This window comes from Mobula hypostoma, chromosome 13, assembly GCF_963921235.1.
Source record: "Mobula hypostoma chromosome 13, sMobHyp1.1, whole genome shotgun sequence".
NCBI classification, from domain to species: Eukaryota; Metazoa; Chordata; class Chondrichthyes; order Myliobatiformes; family Myliobatidae; genus Mobula; species Mobula hypostoma.
In genome coordinates this window covers 5207629-5229798 of record NC_086109.1, presented here as the reverse complement: position 1 = coordinate 5229798, position 22170 = coordinate 5207629, and the positions used below count along the sequence as shown (strand labels likewise).

Here is a 22170-nt window from a genome sequence, read left to right as displayed (position 1 = left end):
GAGAAGAGCCAACACTGAGTTCGGATGTGGACCCGGAGTCCTGGACAGAGACACAGACCAGGACAGGACTGCAGATCTATTTCCCTACAAGCCAGATGGATTTTTACAACAAAGCAGAGGGACACACGCGATGCTGGAGGAACTCAACGGGTCAGGGGGCATCTTTGGAAGAAAATGGACAATTGATGTTTCAGGTTGAGATTCTTCATCTGGACTGGAAGCACAGCTGGTATGAAGAGAGGGAGAGATGGGGTGGAGCAAGAGCTGGAAGGTGATGGGTGGATCCAGGTGAGAGGGGTGAGAGAATGGTGTCAGTAGCTTGGGGGTGATGGGTGATAGGCAGATGAGGAAGTGAGAGTTTCAGATTAGTGTTCGAAGCTGGGAGGTGATGGGTGGATCCAGGTGAGAGGGGTGAGAGAATGGTGTCAGTAGCTTGGGGGCGATGGGTGATAGGCAGATGAGGAAGTGAGAGTTTCAGATTAGTGTTCGAAGCTGGGAGGTGATGGGTGGATCTGGAGAGGTGGGTTGATAACATTTCTGCCTCTACCACCATCCCTGGCACCTACCACTCTGTGTTAAAAAGAAACCTACCTCTAATAATTGTCCCAGGGTGGAAATGGTTAATACCAAAGGGAAATGTCAGAGGCAAGTCCTTTACACAGAGGATGGTGGGTGCGTGGAACATACCACCAGCAGTGGTGGAAGACGTAGATAAACTTGGGACATTTAAGAGAATCTTAGACAGGCATGTGGGTGACTAAAAAATGGAGGGCTACGTTGGAGGGAAGGCAAACACGAGGAAATCTGCAGATGCTGGAATTTCAAGCAACACACACAAAAATTGCTGGTGAACGCAGCAGGCCAGGCAGCATCTATAGGAAGAGGTACAGTCGACGTTTCGGGCCAAGACCCTTCGTCAGGACTAACTGAAAGCATGAACATTGACTTCTCTAACTTCCGTTAATGCCCCTCCTCCCTTTCGCACCTCAACCCTTATTTATTTATTTATTTGTTTGTTTCTTTTTCCTTTTTTTCCCTCTCCCTTTTTTCTCCCTCTGTCCCTCTCACTATAACTCCTTGCCTGCTCTCCACCCTCTGGGCTCCCCTCCCCTCTTCTCTTTCTCCCTAGGCCTCCCGTCCCATGATCCTCTCCCTTCTCCAGCCTCGTATCCCTTTTGCCAATCAACTTTCCAGCTTTTGGCTCCATCCCTCCTCCTCCTGTCTTCTCCTATCATTTCGGATCTCCCACTCCCCCTCCCACTTTCAAATCTCTTACTATCTCTTCCTTCAGTTAGTCCTGACGAAGGGTCTTGGCCGAAAACATCGACTGTACCTCTTCCTATAGATGCTGCCTGGCTTGCTGCGTTCACCAGCATTTTCTGTGTGTGTTGTAGGAGGGAAGGGTTAGTTTGATCTTAGAGTAAGTTAAAAGGTCAGCATAATAACCTGGACCAAATGGCTTGAACTGTGCTGTAGTGTTTTACGTTCTAACATCTCCCCTAAACCTTCCTCCACTTAAATGGATGTCCTCTGGTTTTTGTCGTTGACGCCCTGGGAAAAATCTTTGGCTGTCCACTCTGAATATGCCTCTTATAATCTTATACACCTCTGTCAAGTTGTCTCTCATCCTCCTTTGCTCCAAAGATCAATCTTTCCACACATCAGTGACCAGGTGAAATATGTTCACTCTGTACCCACAGTGACACCCAAAGCACAAGCACATTACTGCAGCAGACAGAGACACCAAGCCCCGTAGACAAAGACTGCTGCAAATTTTCCTCACCTGATCCAGAACTGCGACTCCGCATCTGCGAAGGAAAATACAACAAGAGCATTAAAGGCAGTCGATGGGCAGAGAGTGAGTCACGGTACATGGTGCAGGAGATGCTAAGCTGTAGACTGTGTACCAATGTCAGCTACACATCAGGACCCTCCGCTAGGGTGCCGCCCCAACCTAAGTGGCATCTGTTTCTGCATTCAGATACATCCGCGGATGTGCTGGGCACATCATCAGCGGTGTAGCCTGGGGTCGGGTATTTCAGCATCAGATACCCTCGTCCAGGCGACCCAGCAGGGAGATCTGGCCCTGGCCTGTGTCCACGGGTCAAATCTCTTGGTCCAGAGCCATCCGGAGGCTCGCTCAGCAGCCTCTGTGACGGTCCTGATGGCTCTTTTCTTTACTGCCCCGTAATGCCAAGGAGAGGGTAGTATTTACTGCCTCAGTGTATATATGTTATCTGCCCAAATGGCACACAAACTTAGACTTTATACTGTAGCTCCAACTCAAAGTCAAGTTTGTGTAAATCCCTACATGCACAGTCGCAATGAAAAACTTACTTGCGGCAGCATGGTAGGCATACAGTATCATATAGTCAGCATTCACCAGAAAAACATAAACTGCACACACTCTTTACAGGAAAGAACACAATTAGAACAACACGAGTTTAACTTTGACGAAATGTGGACATTGTGATTAGGTGCAAGAATGAAATGGCTGAAGGGAAGTAGCTGTTCTTGAATGTTGCGGTGTGGGGCTTCACCCTTCGTTGCCTCGTTCCTGACAGTAGCTGAGAGAAGATGGATGCTGGGGTTCTTTGATGGTGGATGTTGCCATCTTGAGGTGGGGATGGATGTATTGGGATGATCTTGGTACTGGTGACAATGATAAACCCATACCTGTACCTGTGACCAGAATCTGACCTGCCTTGAGGTACAGTAAAGGGATGAGAGTGGGAGGGGGGAGGCACCACGAGAGAGTAGTGAATAGTGTAACACTTTAGAGCACCGGGGATGGGGGGGGTTCGATTCCCGCCACTGTCTGTAAGGCGTTTGTACATTCTCCCTGTGACCGCGCGGATTTCCACAGAATGCTCTGGCTTCCTCTCACATTCCAAAGGCGTACAGGTTGGAGCTGGTGAGGTGTGGGTGTGCTCTGTTGGTGCCAGAGGTGTGGGCTGCCCCCAGCACATCCTGAGATTGTGTTGGTCGCTGAGACAAACGGCACGTTTCACTGTTTGTTTCGGTGTACGTGCGACCAATAAAACTAATTGTTTTTCTTTCTTTCTTTGACCACCATGTAGGAGGAGGTAAAGAATCATGGGTAGAAACTCATCTGTGGTCCCAGACGCTGGCTGGGACCTGGACAGTCCCTCCCCAGCACTCAATGGAATCAAAGTCCAGGAATGTGATGGAACTGATTCCGCCCCCCCCCAATACTTGTTCAAACTCTGCACCGACATCTTACCATCCCCGTTGCTTTCTGAGGTGTTTTAACTGGAATAATTCCCCTCCCAATACTTGTTCAAACTCTGCACCAACATCTTACCATCCCTGTTGCTTTCTGAGGTGTTTTAACTGGAATAAATACTGGACACGAGGTAAATGAGCTGAGATCCAGCCCAAATAACAGTTCACACTGGGGGAGTTGGTACTTACTCTGTCTGCTGGCTTGCTTCCTTCCGGGACACATTTCCGAATCCACCGCTGTCCGCTGGCGGGACCTGGGTTGCTGTTCACAAATGAAGTGATAGACAGTGATTCAGAGATGCACACCCTTTCTAAACATTCAGGTACAACTATCCCAACTGCTCATATGTAGTGTCCACACTGGTCTCTGTGCTGCTCCCACATCAACCCAAACATCTACTTAATCCCCCTCACTCCCCCAAACCTCATCAAAGTCCTGACGAAGGGTCTCGGCCTGAGGCGTCGACTGCGCCTCTTCCTATGGATGCTGCTTGGCCTGCTGCGTTCACCAGCAACTTGGATGTATGTTGCTTGAATTTCCAGCATCTGCAGAATTCCTGTTGTTTGCCTCATCAAAATCTCCTCACTCTCCCAAACCTCCTCATCATCTCCTCAATCCCCCCACTCCCCCAAACCTCCTCATCATCTCCTCAATCCCCCCACTCCCCCAAACCTCATCAAAATCTCCTCACTCCCCAAACCTCATCATCATCTCCTCAATCCCCCCTCACTCCTGCAAACACCGACACCTCCTTAATCCCCCCACTGCCCCAATCCTCATCAAAATCTCCTCAATAGCCCCCTCCGTCCCCCAAACCTCCTCATCATCTCCTCAATCCCCCCTCACTCCCCCAAACTTCACCATCATCTCCTCAATCCCCCCTCTCCTCCAAACCTCATCATCATCTCCTTAATCCCCCTTGGCTCTTGCAAACCTCACCATCATCTCCTCAATCCCCCAAACCTCACCATTAACTCCTCAATCCCTCCTCACTACCTCAAACCTCACCATTATCTCCTCAATCCCCCACTACCTCAAACCTCACCATCAACTCCTCAATCCCCCCTCTCTTTCAAACCTCATCATCATCTCCTCAATCCCCCCTCACTCCCCCAAACCTCACCATCATCTCCTGATCCCCCTCACTGCTGACCAACTCCCTCTTCATCTCCTCATTCCCCCCATCCCATCTCACATCCTTCAATACCCCTCACTCCCCTTTTCCCCATCATTTACCCCCCAGTACCACATCATCTTCCGTTACTTCCCCTCACTTCCCCTCAGTATCTCCTTGCTCCATCATCTCTTCATCACTCATTCCCCCTCCCTCACTCCCCTCTCACACAGGGGGTGAAGGTTCAGAACCACCCCTCACATTGATTGGAGCAGATCCAAGGCTGACAGATGTCTGTCTATCAGAAGGCTAAATCGGGGGGAGTGGGGTGAATGGGGGAGGTTGGTCACGGTCTCCTTTACTGATGGAACCGATCTGAGGAACAGAGTGGGATCATCCTGTTCCCGTGTTGCTACCGTCAGAGCCCAGCGGGTGGAAGTTAGAGACAGAGGTTCGGGAAGCATTGTGTGGGCTTGGCAGGGTCCCTGTCTGTTTTGATTTTCCTTTGTTCTATCAACAATTAGTACAACGATCATGAAGGAACAAGCCCTGCGCCTCTTTCCTGACTTCTGAGAGAACCTTGGATTAAAAACATCAGAATCCAACAGAGGGCTGGGATGCCCTCACAGTGGCAGCATGGCTGTGCCCATCTCTGTAATTGTAACTGTCCTCGTTGGGACGGGTCCCATAACCAGATGTTCCTTCTTGGGTTGGATGGTAACACTAAGATAAATCAGAGAGGGCCACACGCCACCAAACCACGTTTCCACTTGGTGTCTGCGCGCACGATGGCACTGTTAATATGCAAAGTACAAATTCCTGACCTTCTAGACATTAAAGCAGCTGTTCATTGATAAATAACTGGATGCAACATTATAAAAGAAATAATAATATGACCCCCACCGCCCAGAACGTGCTTTGTTCTCATTGCTCTCTTCAGGAAGGAGGTACAGGAGCCTGAAGGCACACTCTCAACAATTCAGGAGCAGTCTTCCCCTCTGTCATCAGAACTCTGAATGGACATTGAACCCATGAACACTACCTCACTACTTTTTGGATTTCGCTTTTTGCATGACTTATATAATTGAATTATTTAACACACACACACACATATATATATAAACCATATTACTTATCGTAATTCTTGTTTTTTTTCTTTATTACTGTGTATTGCAACACACTGCTGCCACAAGGACAACAAACTTCACAACATATGGTGGTGATATTTACCCTGATTCTGATGCAACATGGTATCGGCCCTCTGGCCCTTTGAGCTGTGCTGCACACAACCCCTGATTTAACCCTAGCCTAATTTCGGGACAATTTACAATGACCAATTAACCCAGTAACTGGTACAGCTTTGGACTGTGGGAGGAAACTGGAGCACCCGGCGAAATCCCACGCATTCCACAGGGAGGACGTACAATCTCCTCAGAGACTCCCCCAGAGGTGATCTCCGAACTCCGATGATCTGAGTTACAACAGTCTTGCGCTAACTGCAACACTACCGTGGCGACCAGTTGGAATGGATATAGGAAGGAGATAATCCTATTCAAATACACAAATTAGCGACATTAGGTAGAATGGTGGATTTCATGAAACACAGACACTAAAACAATCCAAGCCATATGAAAGTAATCACAGCAGACGATTAACCGGAGAGTCTAGTCGTGCTCTTGGCTGTAACTCCCATCAAAATCTGATTGGGCTCAGAGTGCAGGTCAGTCAGGACGTGCACACAGGAGATTCTGCAGAAGCTGGAAATCTTGAACAGCACACACGTTGCTGGTACAGTTGCGTAGCGGTTGGCATAACGCAACTACAGCGCTAGCAACCCAGATTCAGTCCCACCGCTGTCCATAAGGAGTTTGTACGCTCTCCCCGTGACCGTGTGGGTTTCCTCCAGGTGCTCCAGTTTCCTCCCACAGTCCAAAGACGTGCCAGTTGATGGGTTAATGGGTCACATTGGTGTAATTGGGTGGTGGCGGCTCATTAAGCCGGAAGAGCCTGTTACCAAGTTGTATCGCTAAATCTAACAGTGAAGTGCTGGAGAAGCTTAGCACTGGTATACAAGTCCTGATGAAGGCTCTTGGCCCGAAACGTCGACTGTTTATTCCCTTCCATGGATGTTGCCCGCCCTGCTGAGTTCCTCCAGCATTTTAGTGTGTGCTATTCAGGACATCCACATCCTCCAACCCGAGGTCCTGACTTCTACCCATCATTACAGACAACGACCAAACCCCAAACATGTACCAGCTTCACACACAGAATGCACAAGAGGAGGTCATGGAGCAACACGTTGGAGCAGGAATGGGAATGAGAATTAAAATGTTTGGTCAACAGGAAGTCCCATTTGAGGCTGATGATGCGGAGGTGCTCAGTGAAGCAGTCCCCAAATTGCAGAGGAGGCTGTATCGGGAGCCCCGGACACAATAGACAACCCCAGCAGATTCGCCGGTGAAGTGTCACCATACCAGCTGTACTGCTTCCAGCTCTCACCTTTATCTCTTTTGGAGTCCTTCTTGAAGATGGCATCGGTCTGGTTGAGCGTGTCGGTGAGGAAACTGAGAGTCGAGTCTTTTGCTGCCCTCTGACTGAGCTGGCCGCTTAACGACAAGCCACCGTTAGCTAACCCAACCTGTGGAAAGACCTGCAGAGTGAGAGAGAGAGGTAGAGAGTGAGATCACTTGTATTGTCAGGTAGCAATTAAACCAGACCGAACATGACTGAACATGGCGGGCTTGCTATGTTAGCACTAGAATATGGGGCGATACTTGTGGGCTGCCCCCAGCAATCCTTAGGTATTTCACTATATTTTTCAATGTTCATTTGTTCGTTATCTGCTGTGTCGTATGACATGGGTGGTCATGGTCTTTCCATGACCCTGATTGTTCTTAGCATCTTTCTACAGAAGTGGTTTGCCATTGCCTTCTTCTGGGCAGTGTCTTCACAAGACGGGTGACCCCAGCCATTATCAATACTCTTCAGAGATTGTCTGCCTGGCGTCAGTGGTCACGTAACCAGGACTTGTGATATGCACCAGCTGCTCATACGACCATCCACCACCTGCTCCCGTGGCTTCACATGACCTGGATCGGGGGCTAAGCAGGTGCTACACCTTGCCCGAGGGTGACCTGCAGGTTAGCAGAGGGAAGGAGCGCCTTACACCTCCTTTGGTAGAGACGTATCTCCACCTCAACACCTTGCTTTCAATGTATATGTGATACCTACATGAATTTGAATCAGAAGGTCAAGACTCTTCATCGAGACTGGAAAGGAAGGAGGAAGAGTGAAAATAAGAAAAGGGGTGGAGAGGGGAAGGAGTAGAAGCTGGCAGGTGATAGGTGAAACCAGGTGAGGGGGAAGGTAGGTGGGTGGGGGAGGGGGGATGAAGTAAGAAGCTGGGACACGATAGGTGGAAGAGGTAAAGGACTAAAGAAGACGGAATCTGATAGGACAGGAGAGTGGACCATGAGGGAACGCGAAGGAGGAAGGGCTCCAGAGGGCAGGTGAGGAGAAAAGAGGGGTGAGAGGTGGGGTACCAGAAGGGGGAATGGAAAAAGAGAGAAGGGAGGAAGGCGGGGTGAATAAGTAACCGGAAGAGACTCGACTTGACACAACTGGCTGAGGCTCTGAAGGAATTTCCTGGGTACCATTTACACTAGAAATGTTTGTTATGTTGATCTGTTGCTCCTGTATCTTTTTCCCCGCACTGACTCAACACTGACGTAAATGTCAATGGAAGCAAGCTTCTGTTGTTCAGGCAGAATGTGGACATGACTGGCAGAGACAACTTCCACTATCAGATCCAGAAGCTGTATTGCCTTATAACCATTGACGGCACAACTGAGAGTGAACTACAGCATTGCCACAGAGACTAACATGTGTTAGGAGATGTACTCCTTTCCTGGGACAGGCCTTACAAGATAACCTGTCACAATAGAATTACCAAAGAACATTGAAGATGAGAGGGGGTAGGTTCAAAGAGGATGGGAAGGGTAAGTTTTTTATACTTTATACTTCATTGTCGCCAAACAATTGATACTAGAACATACAATCATCACAGTGATATTTAATTCTGCGCTTCCCGCTCCCTGGAGTACAAATCGATAGTAAATATTAAAAATTTAAATTATAAATCATAAATAGAAAATGGAAAGTAAAGTAATGCTAAAAAACCGAGAGGCAGGTCCGGATATTTGGAGGACACGGCCCAGATCTGGGTCAGGATCCGTTCAGCAGTCTTATCACAGTTGGAAAGAAGCTGTTCCCAAATCTGGCCGTACGAGTCTTCAAGCTCCTGAGCCTTCTCCCGGAGGGAAGAGAGACAAAAAGTGTGTTGGCTGAGTGGGTCGTGTCCTTCATTATCCAGGCAGCATGTTTTTTTTACTCAGAGAGTTGTGGATGCCTGGAATGCACTGCCTGGTATGGTGGTAGAAGCAAATACATTAGAGACTTTTAAGAGATAGATGCATGAATGTGAGGAAGATGGAGAGATATGGACATCATGTAGGTAGGAAGGATTGGTTATTGGGGGTTGTTTAATTTACTTTTTAGCTGGTTCAGCACAACATTGTCAGCCGAAGGGCCTGTTCTGTGCTGTATTGTTCTGTGTTCTATGTTCTAACTGTAGATGTCAGAATCTGAAATAAAAGCAGAAAGGTTGAAAGATCTCAACCAGTCGGGCAGCATCTGTGGAAAGACATACCAGTCAGGGTTTTGATTCACTTCCTGAGTGTTGCTTTGAGATCCATGTCTACTCCTGACCCAGAATGTTAAGATACTGTTTGAGTAGCTGGGGTTGGCGCGTTGGCCTTCATCAGTCAGGGGACTGAGTATAAAAGTTGGGATGGTATGATGTGGTTATCTAGAACAGTGATGAGACCTCGACTGGAATATTGTGTTCAATGTTGGTCATGCTGCTATAAGAAAGGTGTCCTTCAACTTGAAAGGATGCAAAAAATATTTACAAGATTTTTGTCAGGGCTTCAGGGACTAAGTAATAGGGAGAGGTTGGGCAGAATAGGAATTTATTCCTTGGAGTGTAGGAGACTGAGAACTGCATATATAGAAGTTCCCCCCTTTCCTCTATTCCCCACACTGACCTTTTAACTCTTATCAACAGCCTATCACCTGCCCCTGGGACCCTCCTCCTTCTCCAGCCCTTGACTCTTCCCACCCACCTGGACACCTATCACCTTCCAGCTAGCCTCCTTTTTCTCCCCCCACCCCACCTTTTCATTCTGGCATCCTTCCCCTTCATTTTCAGTCCTGAAGAAGGGTCTCGGCCTGAAACATCACCCATTTATTCACTTCCATAGATCCTGCCTGACCTGCTGGGTTCCTCCATCATTTGTGTGTGTGTGTTAGTATTGCAGAGGCATATAAAGTCATGAGGGGCACAGATCGGGTGAATGCGCACAGTTTTTTTCCAAAGATTGGAGAATCAAAAACTCAAGGGCACAGGGGAGAAAGGTTTAATAGGGACTTGAAGGGCAACTTCTTTACACAAAGGTTGGTATATATGTGGAATAAGCTGCCAGAGGAAGTAGTTAAGGCAGATAAAATAATAACTTATTAAAGAGATTTGGACAGATGTTAATTGGACGGGTGCCACAGTAACGAAGTGGTTAGCAGAACACTTTACAGTACTGGCGACCCAGGTTCAATTCCCACTGCTGCCTGTAAAGACTTTGTACGTTCTCCCCGTGACTGCGTGGGTTTCCTCCGGGTGCTCTGGTTTCCTCCCACAGTCCAAAGATGTACCAGTTGGTAGGTTAATTGGTGATTGTAAATTGTCCCGCGATTAGACTAGGATTAAATCAGGGGTTGCTGGGCAGCGGGGCTCAAAGGGCCAGAAGGGTCTGTTCTGCATTGTATCTCAATCAATCAATTAATCAATCAATCAATAAGCAAGTAAGTAAATAAATAAATAAATGTTATGTATGTTATGAGCCAACACTGTCAAATATTGCAAGCATGCTATATTGGTGCTGCAATGTGTGGTGACTCTTGCTCCCAGCACGTCTGTAGATTGTGTTGGTTTTAACTCAAACGACGCATGTGAGAAATAAACGAACCTGAATCTGAAAACTGGGACTCGCTTGGATGGGCACGGCCAGGTCGGGCCGAAGGGCCTGATCCCCTGTGACACTGTGAGCTCTTCCTGAATTTTCTGTTTTTGTGTCAGCACACAGTAGGGAAGTGGTTAGCACAACGCTTCACAGTACAGGCGACCCGGGCCCAATCCCCACTACTGCCCTGTACGTGGGTTTCCACCGGGTGCTCCGGTTTCCTCCCATGCTCCAAAGACGTACTGGTTGGTAGGTTCACTGGGCTTTGTAAGTTGTCCCGTGGTTAGGCTAGGGTTAAATCAGCAGTTGCTGACTGGCCCAGCTTGAAGGCCTGGAAGGGTTTATTCTGCCCTGTATCTCAATAAAATCAAATCAAATATAAAATAAATATTTACTTCACTAATGTCTTCCAGAGTAGGTTTATTGCTTCGGTCTGACCCAGTCTGTGTGTGACTACAGACCCACAGACACAGGTAAATTGCCCAATAACCCATTTGTAACCAGAGAAAGATGCTGACATGGACCCTGGATACTCATACCGAGATGAAAGTGTGCTTGCTCAGGGTGGTGGGCTGCTGGCATGAGGCTCATTCCCTTCATCAGGTCAGAGGGCACCAGGAGCTTTGGAGACGATGGCACCTAACGGTGAATCCTTTGCTTGCATCTTCAGAAACAGCTCTATTTCTATCTTTGAAATCTCTGTTTTCCCCTTTCAAGGTTGTTTTGAAGACCCTGACCTGGAGTTATGCGCTGACTTTGGTTTTTTACGGAAGTGGATCCCACTCTCAGCCAGCCGCTTTTCGATATGCCAAGGATGCAGCCTGGAGTACTGGTGCATCTTCAGGGTGCCGGATATTCCTGGCTCTGGAGGCGGGCGGATTCGAGGCCAGTGATGTATCGAGGGAGGCGGAAGATTGTAAGCAGTGAGCTGGCTGCTGGCTGTGTGCCCAGAGACTCGAATTCTTTGGGCACAGAGTTCAGAAAAAGCGACGCAACAGACTTTTTACACCATAAATCAGCGAGTTGCTTTGTTAAGCCTCCCCTCTCGCTGTGAAATGGGGACACCTCTTTTTCCCTTATTAGGGAAAGAGAGAGAGCCTATGGTATGTCGAATACCAGGTGAAGGAGTAGTGTTCGGGGTAATGCAAGTCCGTGTCTTTTTGATGCTTTGCCGCACACTTGAGTGCTCGGTGGGGGAGGGGGTGCCAATGCTTTTTTGCTGGTGGGGGAGGGGGGTGTCTTTGCTTTGCTGCTGTTTATGCATGGGAGGGGGGAGATGGGGTGGCTTTGGGGTTCTAACACTTAACTGTCATTCATTCTTTGGGGCACCCCTCTGTTTTGGTGGATGTTTGCAAAGAAAAAGAATTTCAGGATGTATATTGTATACATTTCTCTGACATTAAATGTACCTTTGAAACTATTGAATTACAGCAAGATCACTGACCGAGGAACAAAATACTACTATGTGTTAAAGATCTGGGAGTTCAGAAAGCATCAGGACTGATGCCACAGGCTTGATTTCCCTGTGCCCATTCTACTTCCCTGTTCCCATGCCACATGTTGGTCCTCGGCCTCCTCTACTGCTGTGAAGAGACCTCTCTCAGACTGGAGGAGCAACACCTCATACTCCGTCTGGGTGGCCCCCATCGTCAGGGACCCCTACCTCCAAGGTCAGGCTCTCTTCTTGCTTCTGCCATCAGGAAGAAGGTACAGGAGCCTCAGGACTCACACCACCAGGGTCAGGAACAGTTACTACCCCTCAACCATCAGGCTCCTGAACCAGAGGGGATAACTTCACTTGCTCCATCAGTGAAATGTTCCCACAACCTATGGACTCACATTCAAAGACTCTTCAACCCAACATCATCTTTTGATATTTATTGTTTATTCATTTATTATTATTATTTCTTCTTTTTGTATTTGCACACTGATTGATCGCCCTAGTTGTGTAGTATTTCATTGATTTTGTTATGGTTATTATTCTATAGGTTCATTGTGTGTGCCCAGAAGAAAATTTACTTTGAACTTTGTACCTGATAGCACGAACATTGAAATCTCTAACTTCTGGTAATTTCTACCCCCTCCCCCTTCTCTCTCTTCCTTTCCTGATTCTGGCTCCCCTCATCCCTTCTCTTCCTCTCACCTGCCCATCACCTCCTGGATTCTCTCCTCCATCCCTTTCTCCCATGGACAACTCTCCTCTCACATGAGATTCTTTCTTCTTCAGCCCTTTACTTTTTCAACCAATCACCTCCCAGCTTTCACATCATTCCCCTCCCCCACCCACACACCTTCCCTCTCACCTGGTCACACCTATCACCTGCCAGCTTGTACTCCTTCTCCTCCCTCACCTTCTTATTCTCACTCTTTATCCCTACCTTTCCAAACTTCAAAAGTTGTAAAGTTAGTTTTCTGTTTGGATGCCAACATGAGAGTGACTTTTAGCAGACGTCAATTCCTATACAGAGAGCCATCAGGGAGAGCTCAGTGCATCGTAAGACGTCAAGAGAGGCAGTGAGAGGACAGAATCTGAAGGATGCAGACCCAGGGACATGGTTCCAGAATGTCATCTGTTCCCTGAGGAGATGAGAAGCAATCTCTTTGGCCAGAGGGTAGTGAATCAATAGAATTCGTTGCCACAGAAGGCTGTGGAGGCCAAGTCATGGGGTATATTTAAAGCAGAGGTTGATAGGTTCTTGAATTTTCAGGGCATCAAAGGTTACAAGGAGAAGGGAGGAGAATGAGGTTGACCCATGATGGAATGGTGGGCCAGACTCAATGGGCCAAAGGGCCTAATTCTATCTTATGGTCTTAAGGAAACTTCCCTCTCATGGAACTGATGGAAGGAATTAGCCGTGTTCCACCCTGAGCGGCCACACCAGGATTCAGCCAAGTACACGTGCACTTGTGAATATGACAATAAGCTTGACTTTGGCTTTGAGTACGTTAGCTGTGGGCCCCACAGTAGCATAGCAATTAGCGTGGCGCTATTACAGCTCAGGGCTTCGGAGCTTGGAGTTCGATCCCTGAGTCCTCTGGAAGGAGTTTCTACGTTCTCCCCGTGCAGTGCGCGGGTTTTCGCGGGTGCTCTGGTCTCCTCACAAGTCTAAAGACGTGTGCGGTGAGTCGGTTAATTGTTCATTGTAAATTGTCCCATGATTTAGGTTAGGGTTAAATCGGGGGTTGCTGGGCAGCATGGCTGGAAGGGTCGAAGGGCCTATTCCACACTGTCAGTAAATAGATAGATCGATAGGTAGATAAACACTGGGCATTTTGAAATCAGGTCACTATTTTAATCCACAGGGCATGACCTACCAAAGACAAACAAGGACTTTTGAATCTCAGCAAGCTTGGAAGCCTATGCCCAGTGAAGAGTGTTGAAGTTGATTGATCGGGGATTTTTGCATCTTGTTCCATTTTAATACACCTGCATTAATCTACCAGCTTCACAATCTTAAGTATGACCGGGGGTGGGGGGTGGGGGGTGGAGGTGGAATCTGTACTATCTAATGGCTCTGTCAGGTCAAACTCCCTGTGGCTTATTGCTATCATTTGGACAGCCCTCTTGCTTGAGCAGTTTTTTCTCAAATTCTATTTCAAAGTTCAAAGTCAAAGTAATTTTATCATCAAAGTATGCACATGTCACCATAGACTACCCTTAGATTCATTCTCCTTCAGGCATTCACAGTAAAAACAAAAAAACACCAGTGAATCAATGAAAAAACACACAGAAACAAGGACATAAAACCAATGTGCAAAAGATAACACACTGTGCAAATACTAAAGACAAAAATAATAATGAATAAACAAGTAATAAATAATATTGAGATCATGAGTTGTAGAGTTCTTGGAAGTGAGACCCTACGTTGCAGAATCAGTTCAGTATTGGGGTGAGTGAGTGATTCAGGACCCTGATGGTTGAGGGTATTAACTGTTCCTAAACCTGGAAGCTTGGAAGATTTTCCAAGCCCCTTGGGTAAGAGTGACCATAATATGGTGGAATTCTTCATTAACATGGAGAGTGACGTAATTAATTCAGAAACAAAGGTTCTGAACTTAAAGAGGGGTAACTTTGAAGGTATGAGTCGTGAATTAGCTAAGATAGACTGGCAAATTGACGGTGGATATGCAATGGCAGGCATTTAAAGGTTGCATGGATGAACTACAACAATTGTTCATCCCAGTTTGGCAAAAGAATAAATCAAGGAAGGTAGTGCACCCGTGGCTGACAAGAGAAATTAGGGATAGTATCAATTCCAAAGAAGTAGCATACAAATTAGCCAGAGAAAGTGGCTCACCTGAGGACTGGGAGAAATTCAGAGTTCAGCAGAGGACGACAAAGGGCTTAATTAGGAAGGGGAAAAAAGATTATGAGAGAAAACTGGCAGAGAACATAAAAACGGACTGTAAAAGCTTTTATAGATATGTAAAAAGGAAAAGACTGATAAAGACAAATGTAGGTCCCCTGCAAACAGAAACAGGTGAATTGATTATGGGGAGCAAGGACATGGCAGACCAATTGAATAATTACTTTGGTTCTGTCTTCACTAAGGAGGACATAAATAATCTTCCAGAAATAGTAAGGGACAGAGGGTCCAGTGAGATGGAGGAACTGAGCGAAATACATGTTAGTAGGGAAGTGGTGTTAGGTAAATTGAAGGGATTGAAGGCAGATAAATCCCCAGGGCCAGATGGTCTGCATCCCAGAGTGCTTAAGGAAGTAGCCCAAGAAATAGTGGATGCATTAGTGATAATTTTTCAAAACTCGTTAGATTCTGGACTAGTTCCTGAGGATTGGAGGGTGGCTAATGTAACCCCACTTTTTAAAAAAGGAGGGAGAGAGAAACCGGGGAATTATAGACCGGTTAGCCTAATGTCGGTGGTGGGGAAACTGCTGGAGTCAGTTATCAAGGATGTGATAACAGCACATTTGGAAAGCGGTGAAATGATCGGACAAAGTCAGCATGGATTTGTGAAAGGAAAATCATGTCTGACGAATCTCATAGAATTTTTTGAGGATGTAACTAGTAGAGTGGATAGGGGAGAACCAGTGGATGTGGTATATTTGGAATTTCAAAAGGCTTTTGACAAGGTCCCACACAGGAGATTAGTGTGCAAACTTAAAGCACACGGTATTGGGGGTAAGGTATTGGTGTGGGTGGAGAATTGGTTAGCAGACAGGAAGCAAAGAGTGGGAATAAACGGGACCTTTTCAGAATGGCAGGCGGTGACTAGTGGGGTACCGCAAGGCTCAGTGCTGGGACCCCAGTTGTTTACAATATATATTAATGACTTGGATGAGGGAATTAAATGCAGCATCTCCAAGTTTGCGGATGACACGAAGCTGGGTGGCAGTGTTAGCAGTGAGGAGGATGCTAAGAGGATGCAGGGTGACTTGGATAGGTTGGGTGAGTGGGCAAACTCATGGCAGATGCAATTTAATGTGGATAAATGTGAAGTTATCCACTTTGGTGGCAAAAATAGGAAAACAGATTATTATCTGAATGGTGGCCGATTAGGAAAAGGGGAGGTACAACGAGACCTGGGTGTCATTATACACCAGTCATTGAAAGTGGGCATGCAGGTATAGCAGGCGGTGAAAAAGGCGAACGGTATGCTGGCATTTATAGCGAGAGGATTCGAGTACAGGAGCAGGGAGGTACTACTGCAGTTGTACAAGGCCTTGGTGAGACCACACCTGGAATATTGTGTGCAGTTTTGGTCCCCTAATCTGAGGAAAGACATCTTTGCCATAGAGGGAGTACAAAGAAGGTTCACCAGATTGATTCCTGGGATGGCAGGTCTTTCATATGAAGAAAGACTGGATGAACTGGGCTTGTACTCATTGGAATTTAGAAGATTGAGGGGGGATCTGATTGAAACGTATAAGACCCTAAAGGGATTGGACAGGCTAGATGCGGGAAGATTGTTCCCGATGTTGGGGAGGTCCAGAACGAGGGGTCACAGTTTGAGGATAGAGGGGAAGCCTTTTAGGACCGAGATTAGGAAAAACTTCTTCACACAGAGAGTGGTGAATCTGTGGAATTCTCTGCCACAGCAAACTGTTGAGGCCAGTTCATTAGCTATGTTTAAAAGGAAGTTAGATATGGCCCTTGTGGCTACAGGGGTCAGGGGGTATGGAGGGAAGGCTGGGTTCTGAGTTGGATGATCAGCCATGATCATAATAAATGGCGGTGCAGGCTCGAAGGGCCGAATGGCCTACTCCTGCACCTATTTTCTATGTTTCTATGTTTCTATTTTCCTGGAACGTCCCAGCATTCACAGTCTTCCTGCTTGTGTCCAGGTGTGATGGTGTGAAGATGGCTTTGAATGATGACTCATTCGATCTCTTTCCTTGAGAAGATCAGCCCTAACTAACTTCTATAACATCGATGATCTTTGTCTTACAAGGTATATTTCTCATAGGTTGACATGGGAGAGAGCCATTGGCCATCAGCAGTACAACTACACTATGTCCACCTTGCACGAAAACAGACTCATTCTTGTTCTAACTGTCTCCTTTCTTGTTAATTATGTGGTTATTTTATACTTTTCCTGTATATGTTTTGTCTCTGATATTAGGCCACTTCATCTAATATTTTTATTTGTTAATATGCCTGTGCACACATTTCACGTTTAATAACAACAGCAGTTAGACAGGTCTGTGGATAGGAAAGATCTAGAAAGAGACAGGCCAAACATGGGCAAATGGGACAGGCTTAGATGGGAAATGGGCTGAAGGACCTGATTCTGTGCTGTATGAGTCTGTGAATCTACATGTGTGTCTGGGAGATTGTGAGCCTTTAGAAATCCCTCCAAAGAGGCTGTGTCACTGTGTACTAGGCCAGGGTGTGGAGAACTTTGTACTAGGCCAGGCTTCTCGATGAGGTGGTGGGAGGGAAATCAGGCAGAGAATTGTGGTCTGTGAATCGGTGAACACCAACCTGCTATTTTACTCTCTTTTGTTCTGGTTTCTGGACTGTAGTTTGATTGTCTCTAGGTGCTTTTCCTGTTGCTTGCATAGTGGGGGTTTGGGGCTGGGTTCGGTGTTTCTGCTGGCGTGGGTGGGAGTGGGGGGGTCAATACTTGTTGCTGCTGGTGTGAAGGGAAGGGGGCTTTAGGCTTCGATGTTTCTATTGTTCCACAGGGTTTCTTTGTTTTGTGAACGTCTGTGAAGAGGATGAATTTCAGGATGTGTACTAAATAAATTCTGTAACTTCAAACCTTTGAAATCTTTGAAGTTCAAAGCAAATTTATTATCAAAGAATGTATACGTTACCATATATTGTACTTCCTTGAGGTTCGTTTTTCTTTCGGGCGTTTACAGGAAGAATTTTTTAAAGTATATGTAAACTAATCTGCCAAACAACCAAAGTGCAGAAGAAGACAAGCTGCGCACAAAGAAACGAATAAGTAAGTAGCAAGTAAATAAAACAATAAATACTGAGAACAGGAGTTGCAAAGAGTCATTGAAAGTGAACGTATGGAATCTGTTCGGAGTAACGGTGAGTGAGGCTCTCCACACTGGTTCAGGAGTGAAAACGCTTCCTGGTGTGAGCCCTGAGGCTCCTGTATCTCCTTCTCTCCTTCCTGGAGGGGGTGCTTGATGTTGGATGCTGCTTTCTTGAACTGTTTATTTTTAGATATATTTCTTATTATAACTTATAGTAACTTATAACTATTGCACTGTCCTGCTGCTGCTAAACTAACGATTTTCACGAGGTATAAACCTGACTCTAATTCAGATTCAGAAATGCAGACTGTCTTACCTGTGTTACTTTGATTAATGTTGGTGGTGATTGTGCTGGACCCCCAGCGTTGACTCCTCCTACGCCCTCCCTCCTGCAGGGCGCCACAGCGGGTGCCTTCGTCTTCGCCACGCTATCGTCCGCTGTCAGGTTCCGCCGCTTCAAGAACTCCTCCTGCCGCGAGCTCTGCTCTGCGCCACGCCGTTTCGGTGAACTGCGGCAGGAGGTGACGTTGTTTCGGCCGAAGAGGCTCTGGCGGTTCTCATGCCTGCGCTCGAGCTTCTCCTCGTAGCTCTCGGTCACCAGCCTCCTCTTCTTGGCTGAGCCCACGCCACCCTGGCTGAGACCCCGCTTCGGAGAAAGACCCGTCATCCTGAGAGTTGGCACTGGCCCGACAGGCCTCCTGGTGCCGATGTCGGTAACAAAGCGTTGTTCTGCCTGTACCTCAAAAACTGTAGTCGTATCCCAAGGCCCACCAATGTTCCTGCAGGTGAAATTAGATCCAATACTTGCAAATAAAACAAATTAACCACAGCAATATCAGGTTACTGACTAAATTAGATGCACCCAATGGTGATATCCAACAGAAACCATTATTTGGACTAGAAGCTGTTCTGTCATGCATAAATAACTGAAGTTTCAGACCAGTGCAATCAATCGCTCACAGAAGCCATTGCTTTCCTTTCCAATGGAATCCTTCACGTGGAGTGAAACTCTTTCACCTTCATCCAGACCTTTCGGTTATCCCTCTCCCTCACCCCTGGAGGTGCTGCCGTCTGCAGTTTAGGCGTCCAACACCATCTCAGCATCTCAAGCCAGACCATGGAAGGTTAGTGGGGCCTCACCACACGTTGTTTGTAATCCGCACACCGGACAGAGCCAGGGGTAGATCTGGTTGCAGAGATACTCGGACGAATGGAGTCTGTCTGTGGATGTTGTTTACATCCCAGCCTCTCCTCCCGATCCCTGCGAGCTCCAGGCTGAGTTGACCTGGACAGCTTCAGGCTTCTCAAAGTGAGAGCGATATTCCGCTGAGATGATAGTTTAGCTGTGGAGCTTGTCAGGTCTCTGTGCTCACACCGCTCTGCAAAGTAAAACAGGAAATATAATCTCTTTTTAAAATAAACCACCTCGCTTCTAACCTTCTTCCTGTCTCTCACTCAGCTGACAGTGTGGTTTCTTGCCTGCTCTGACAGTTAATTCACCGTTAGCTGTTCTGCGAAGAGTTGGACTCGCAGCTGGAGTGCATCTCGGCGCTGGGCAGTGGACAATTTCTTCTGTCCAAGCCCTGATGCAGTTGGTTGAGTCCAGCTATGGCAGTGTGGTGGGTTCTCCAGTTTCACCCTGGTTCTTGTTCCCGCTGACTCTGTTACACCCTTGTAACAGGCTCTATCTCAACCACACACTGCCAGCGATAAGCCAGTCACACCGGATATGGTTTGTCACAGGCCCCCGAGCCCTGTCAGATCTGTATCATTCTTTGGAAGGCGGAAAAAATTTGCAGGAGAGCAACAAATGTAAAAACACCAAGAAATAAAAAGAGCACACATCCTCACCAGGGGCCGTATCTTAGACTCACCACACACCAAACCCTAAATGCTTTATTTTTACTTCCAGCCCTTGGGGACTGCCTTGGTTTCATATCTTAAAACGAGCAGTTGCTTGCAAAATAGATTTTTAAAAAAAACTTTTTAAATTAAGTGCAGCGATGTGTGACGTCACCTTTTTGGTGTGGCTGGAGAAAATTACATTTGCAAAAGGAAGAAGACGTTTCTGTTTCTACAGCAGTTCCATAAGACGAGGGCTGTACAAAGAGCCGCTCGAGGAGGTTCTGATGTGCGCCTTGGGAAGTAATGCAGGCAACACAATGGCCAGTTTGTGCACGGTGAGCTCCCCCAAACAGTGAGATCTCATTAGCTTTAATTTCTTTAAATAGTCATTTCTCAGAACGTGAGCATTGTTGGAAAGCCCAGGGTTTATTATTTATCACTTATTACCATTAGAGAGGTGACAATAAGTCACCATCTTGATTTGAATTAATATTTGTGCTGTTACTCAGTGCTGTTGGGAAGGGTTTTGACCCGGATGAAAGACAAACCTGGCTTCACTTATCACCTTCTTGCTTGTACTCTTTCCCCTCCCTCCCCACCTCCTTATTCTGGCTTCATTCCCCCTTCCTTTCCAGTCCTGAAGCAGGGTGTTGGCCCGAAACGTCGGCTGTTTATTCATTTCCCTGGATGCTGCCTGACCTGCTGAGTCCCTCCAGCGTTTGTGTGTGTGTTCAAGCTCTATGTCAGGATGTTGTGTGACTCAGAGGGGAACCTGCAGATGGGGGCGGTCCCCTGGGCCTACTGCCCTCATCCTTCCCGCTACCAGATGCGGCCGGTTTGGCAGGTATTGTTGGAGTAGCCTGGGTGAGTAACTGGTGTGCGGTTTTGTAGATGTTGTTGGATCTGGAGATGACATTGTCCAGAAGGATCTTCAGAAGTCAAAGCTTTATGGTTGGGGATCTGGCTGGGGGGGACGTCTCACCAGGCTCTGGGGACTCATCCACCTTACGCTTGTGGAGAGCTAGTGCCTCGTCCTTCTTAATTTCACTGATCAATGGTTGAATTTTCCAACAACATTGTCTTTCTCCTTATTGAACAGAGATGAGACTTCACTTAGGCATTCTGGTTTCATTAACAAGTCAATATTTTAGTCCCTAAAGGATCGGACTTTTTCCTTAGTTTCCCTCTTGCCTGTAATAAACTGATAAAATGCTTTGGAACTTTCCTTAATATCAATGATTTTCACTCTTCTTGTTTGGAGACATGAACTACCACTGATCAACAGTATTAAGCTGATGTTGTTGAGGATAGTGTAGAAGGTGACCATTGGTTACAATGAGACATTGACCGGGTGCAGAGCTGGGCTGAGAGGTGGCAGATGGAGTTCAATGCAGAAAACTGTAAACGGATTCACGTTGGAAAGTCAAATGTAAAAGCAGGTAAACAGAGGGATTGCAGGGTCCATGCCCATAGATCTCTCAAAATTGTCACGCAGGTTAATAGGCTGGTTAAGAAGATGGATGATGTGGTGGCTTCATTAGTCGGGGGATTGAGTTCAAGACTGCAAGGTAATGTTGCAGCTCTATAAAACCCTGGTTAGACCACACTTGGAATATTGTGTTCAGTTCCAGTTGCCTCATTATAGGAAGAACGTGAAAGCTTTAGAGATGGTGTATAGGAGATTTACCAGGATGCTGATTGGATTAGAGAGAGTGTCTTATGACGAAAGGGTTTTTCTCAGGAGCGAAGGAGGATAAGAGGTCTTGATAGAGTAGACAGGTATCGCCTTTTTCCTGGGGTGACAATGGCTAATGCAAGAGGCTGTATTTTTAAACTGAATGAAGGAAAGATTAGAGGAGATGTCAGAGGTATTTTTTTACAGAGACGGAGGTGGGGGCTTGGAATGTGTTGCCAGGGGTGGCTGCTATAGCTGGGACATTTCAGAGACTCTTCGAAAGGCACATGGATGAAAGATAAATGGAAGACTTTGGGCTGTGGAAGAGGGTCAAGTTGGACTGATCATGGAGCAGGTTAAAAGGTGGTCATAACAGCATGGGCTGAAGGGCCTGTACTGTGCTGTAGTGTTCGATGATCATTTACTGTACCCGGTGCTCCTGGCATGTCCTCCTGTATATCAGTGAGACTTAGTGTTGAGTGGGAGCCTGCTTCGCTGAGCACCTACGCTCCTTCTTCAAGAAAAAGTAGGATCTCCCAGTTGCCACCCACTTCCTATTCCCATTCCAACACGACAATCCACGGCCTCCTCTACTGCCATGATGGGGCCTCACTCAGGTTGGTAGAGCAACACTTTATATTTTGTTTGGGTAGCCTCCAAATTCTTGAACCTCTGGTAACTGCTGCCCCCGCCCACTCCTTCACCATTCCCCATTCTTATTTCCCTCTCTCACCTCATCTTCTTACCTCCCTATCACCTCCC

At 46.9% G+C, this 22170-nt stretch overlaps 1 protein-coding gene across 2 annotated transcripts in view; it reads right to left on the bottom strand.

The window, feature by feature from the left end:
- Positions 1–19590, bottom strand: part of LOC134355380 (TRAF3-interacting JNK-activating modulator) — a 49022-nt gene extending 29432 nt beyond the window's left edge. Inside the window, exons 1-4 of one of the 2 annotated variants that reach the window (XM_063065174.1) lie at positions 18205–19590; positions 6861–7011; positions 3436–3508; positions 1784–1808 (exon numbers count right to left, since the gene is read on the bottom strand). In XM_063065174.1, the coding sequence (XP_062921244.1) occupies positions 1784–1808; positions 3436–3508; positions 6861–7011; positions 18205–18555 (600 nt within the window). In that variant the 5' untranslated portion in view covers positions 18556–19590. The remainder of the gene's footprint in view (positions 1–1783; positions 1809–3435; positions 3509–6860; positions 7012–18204) is intronic. The other variant, XM_063065175.1, reaches the window with a different exon arrangement.
- Between the last annotated feature and the right edge of the window lie 2580 nt (positions 19591–22170).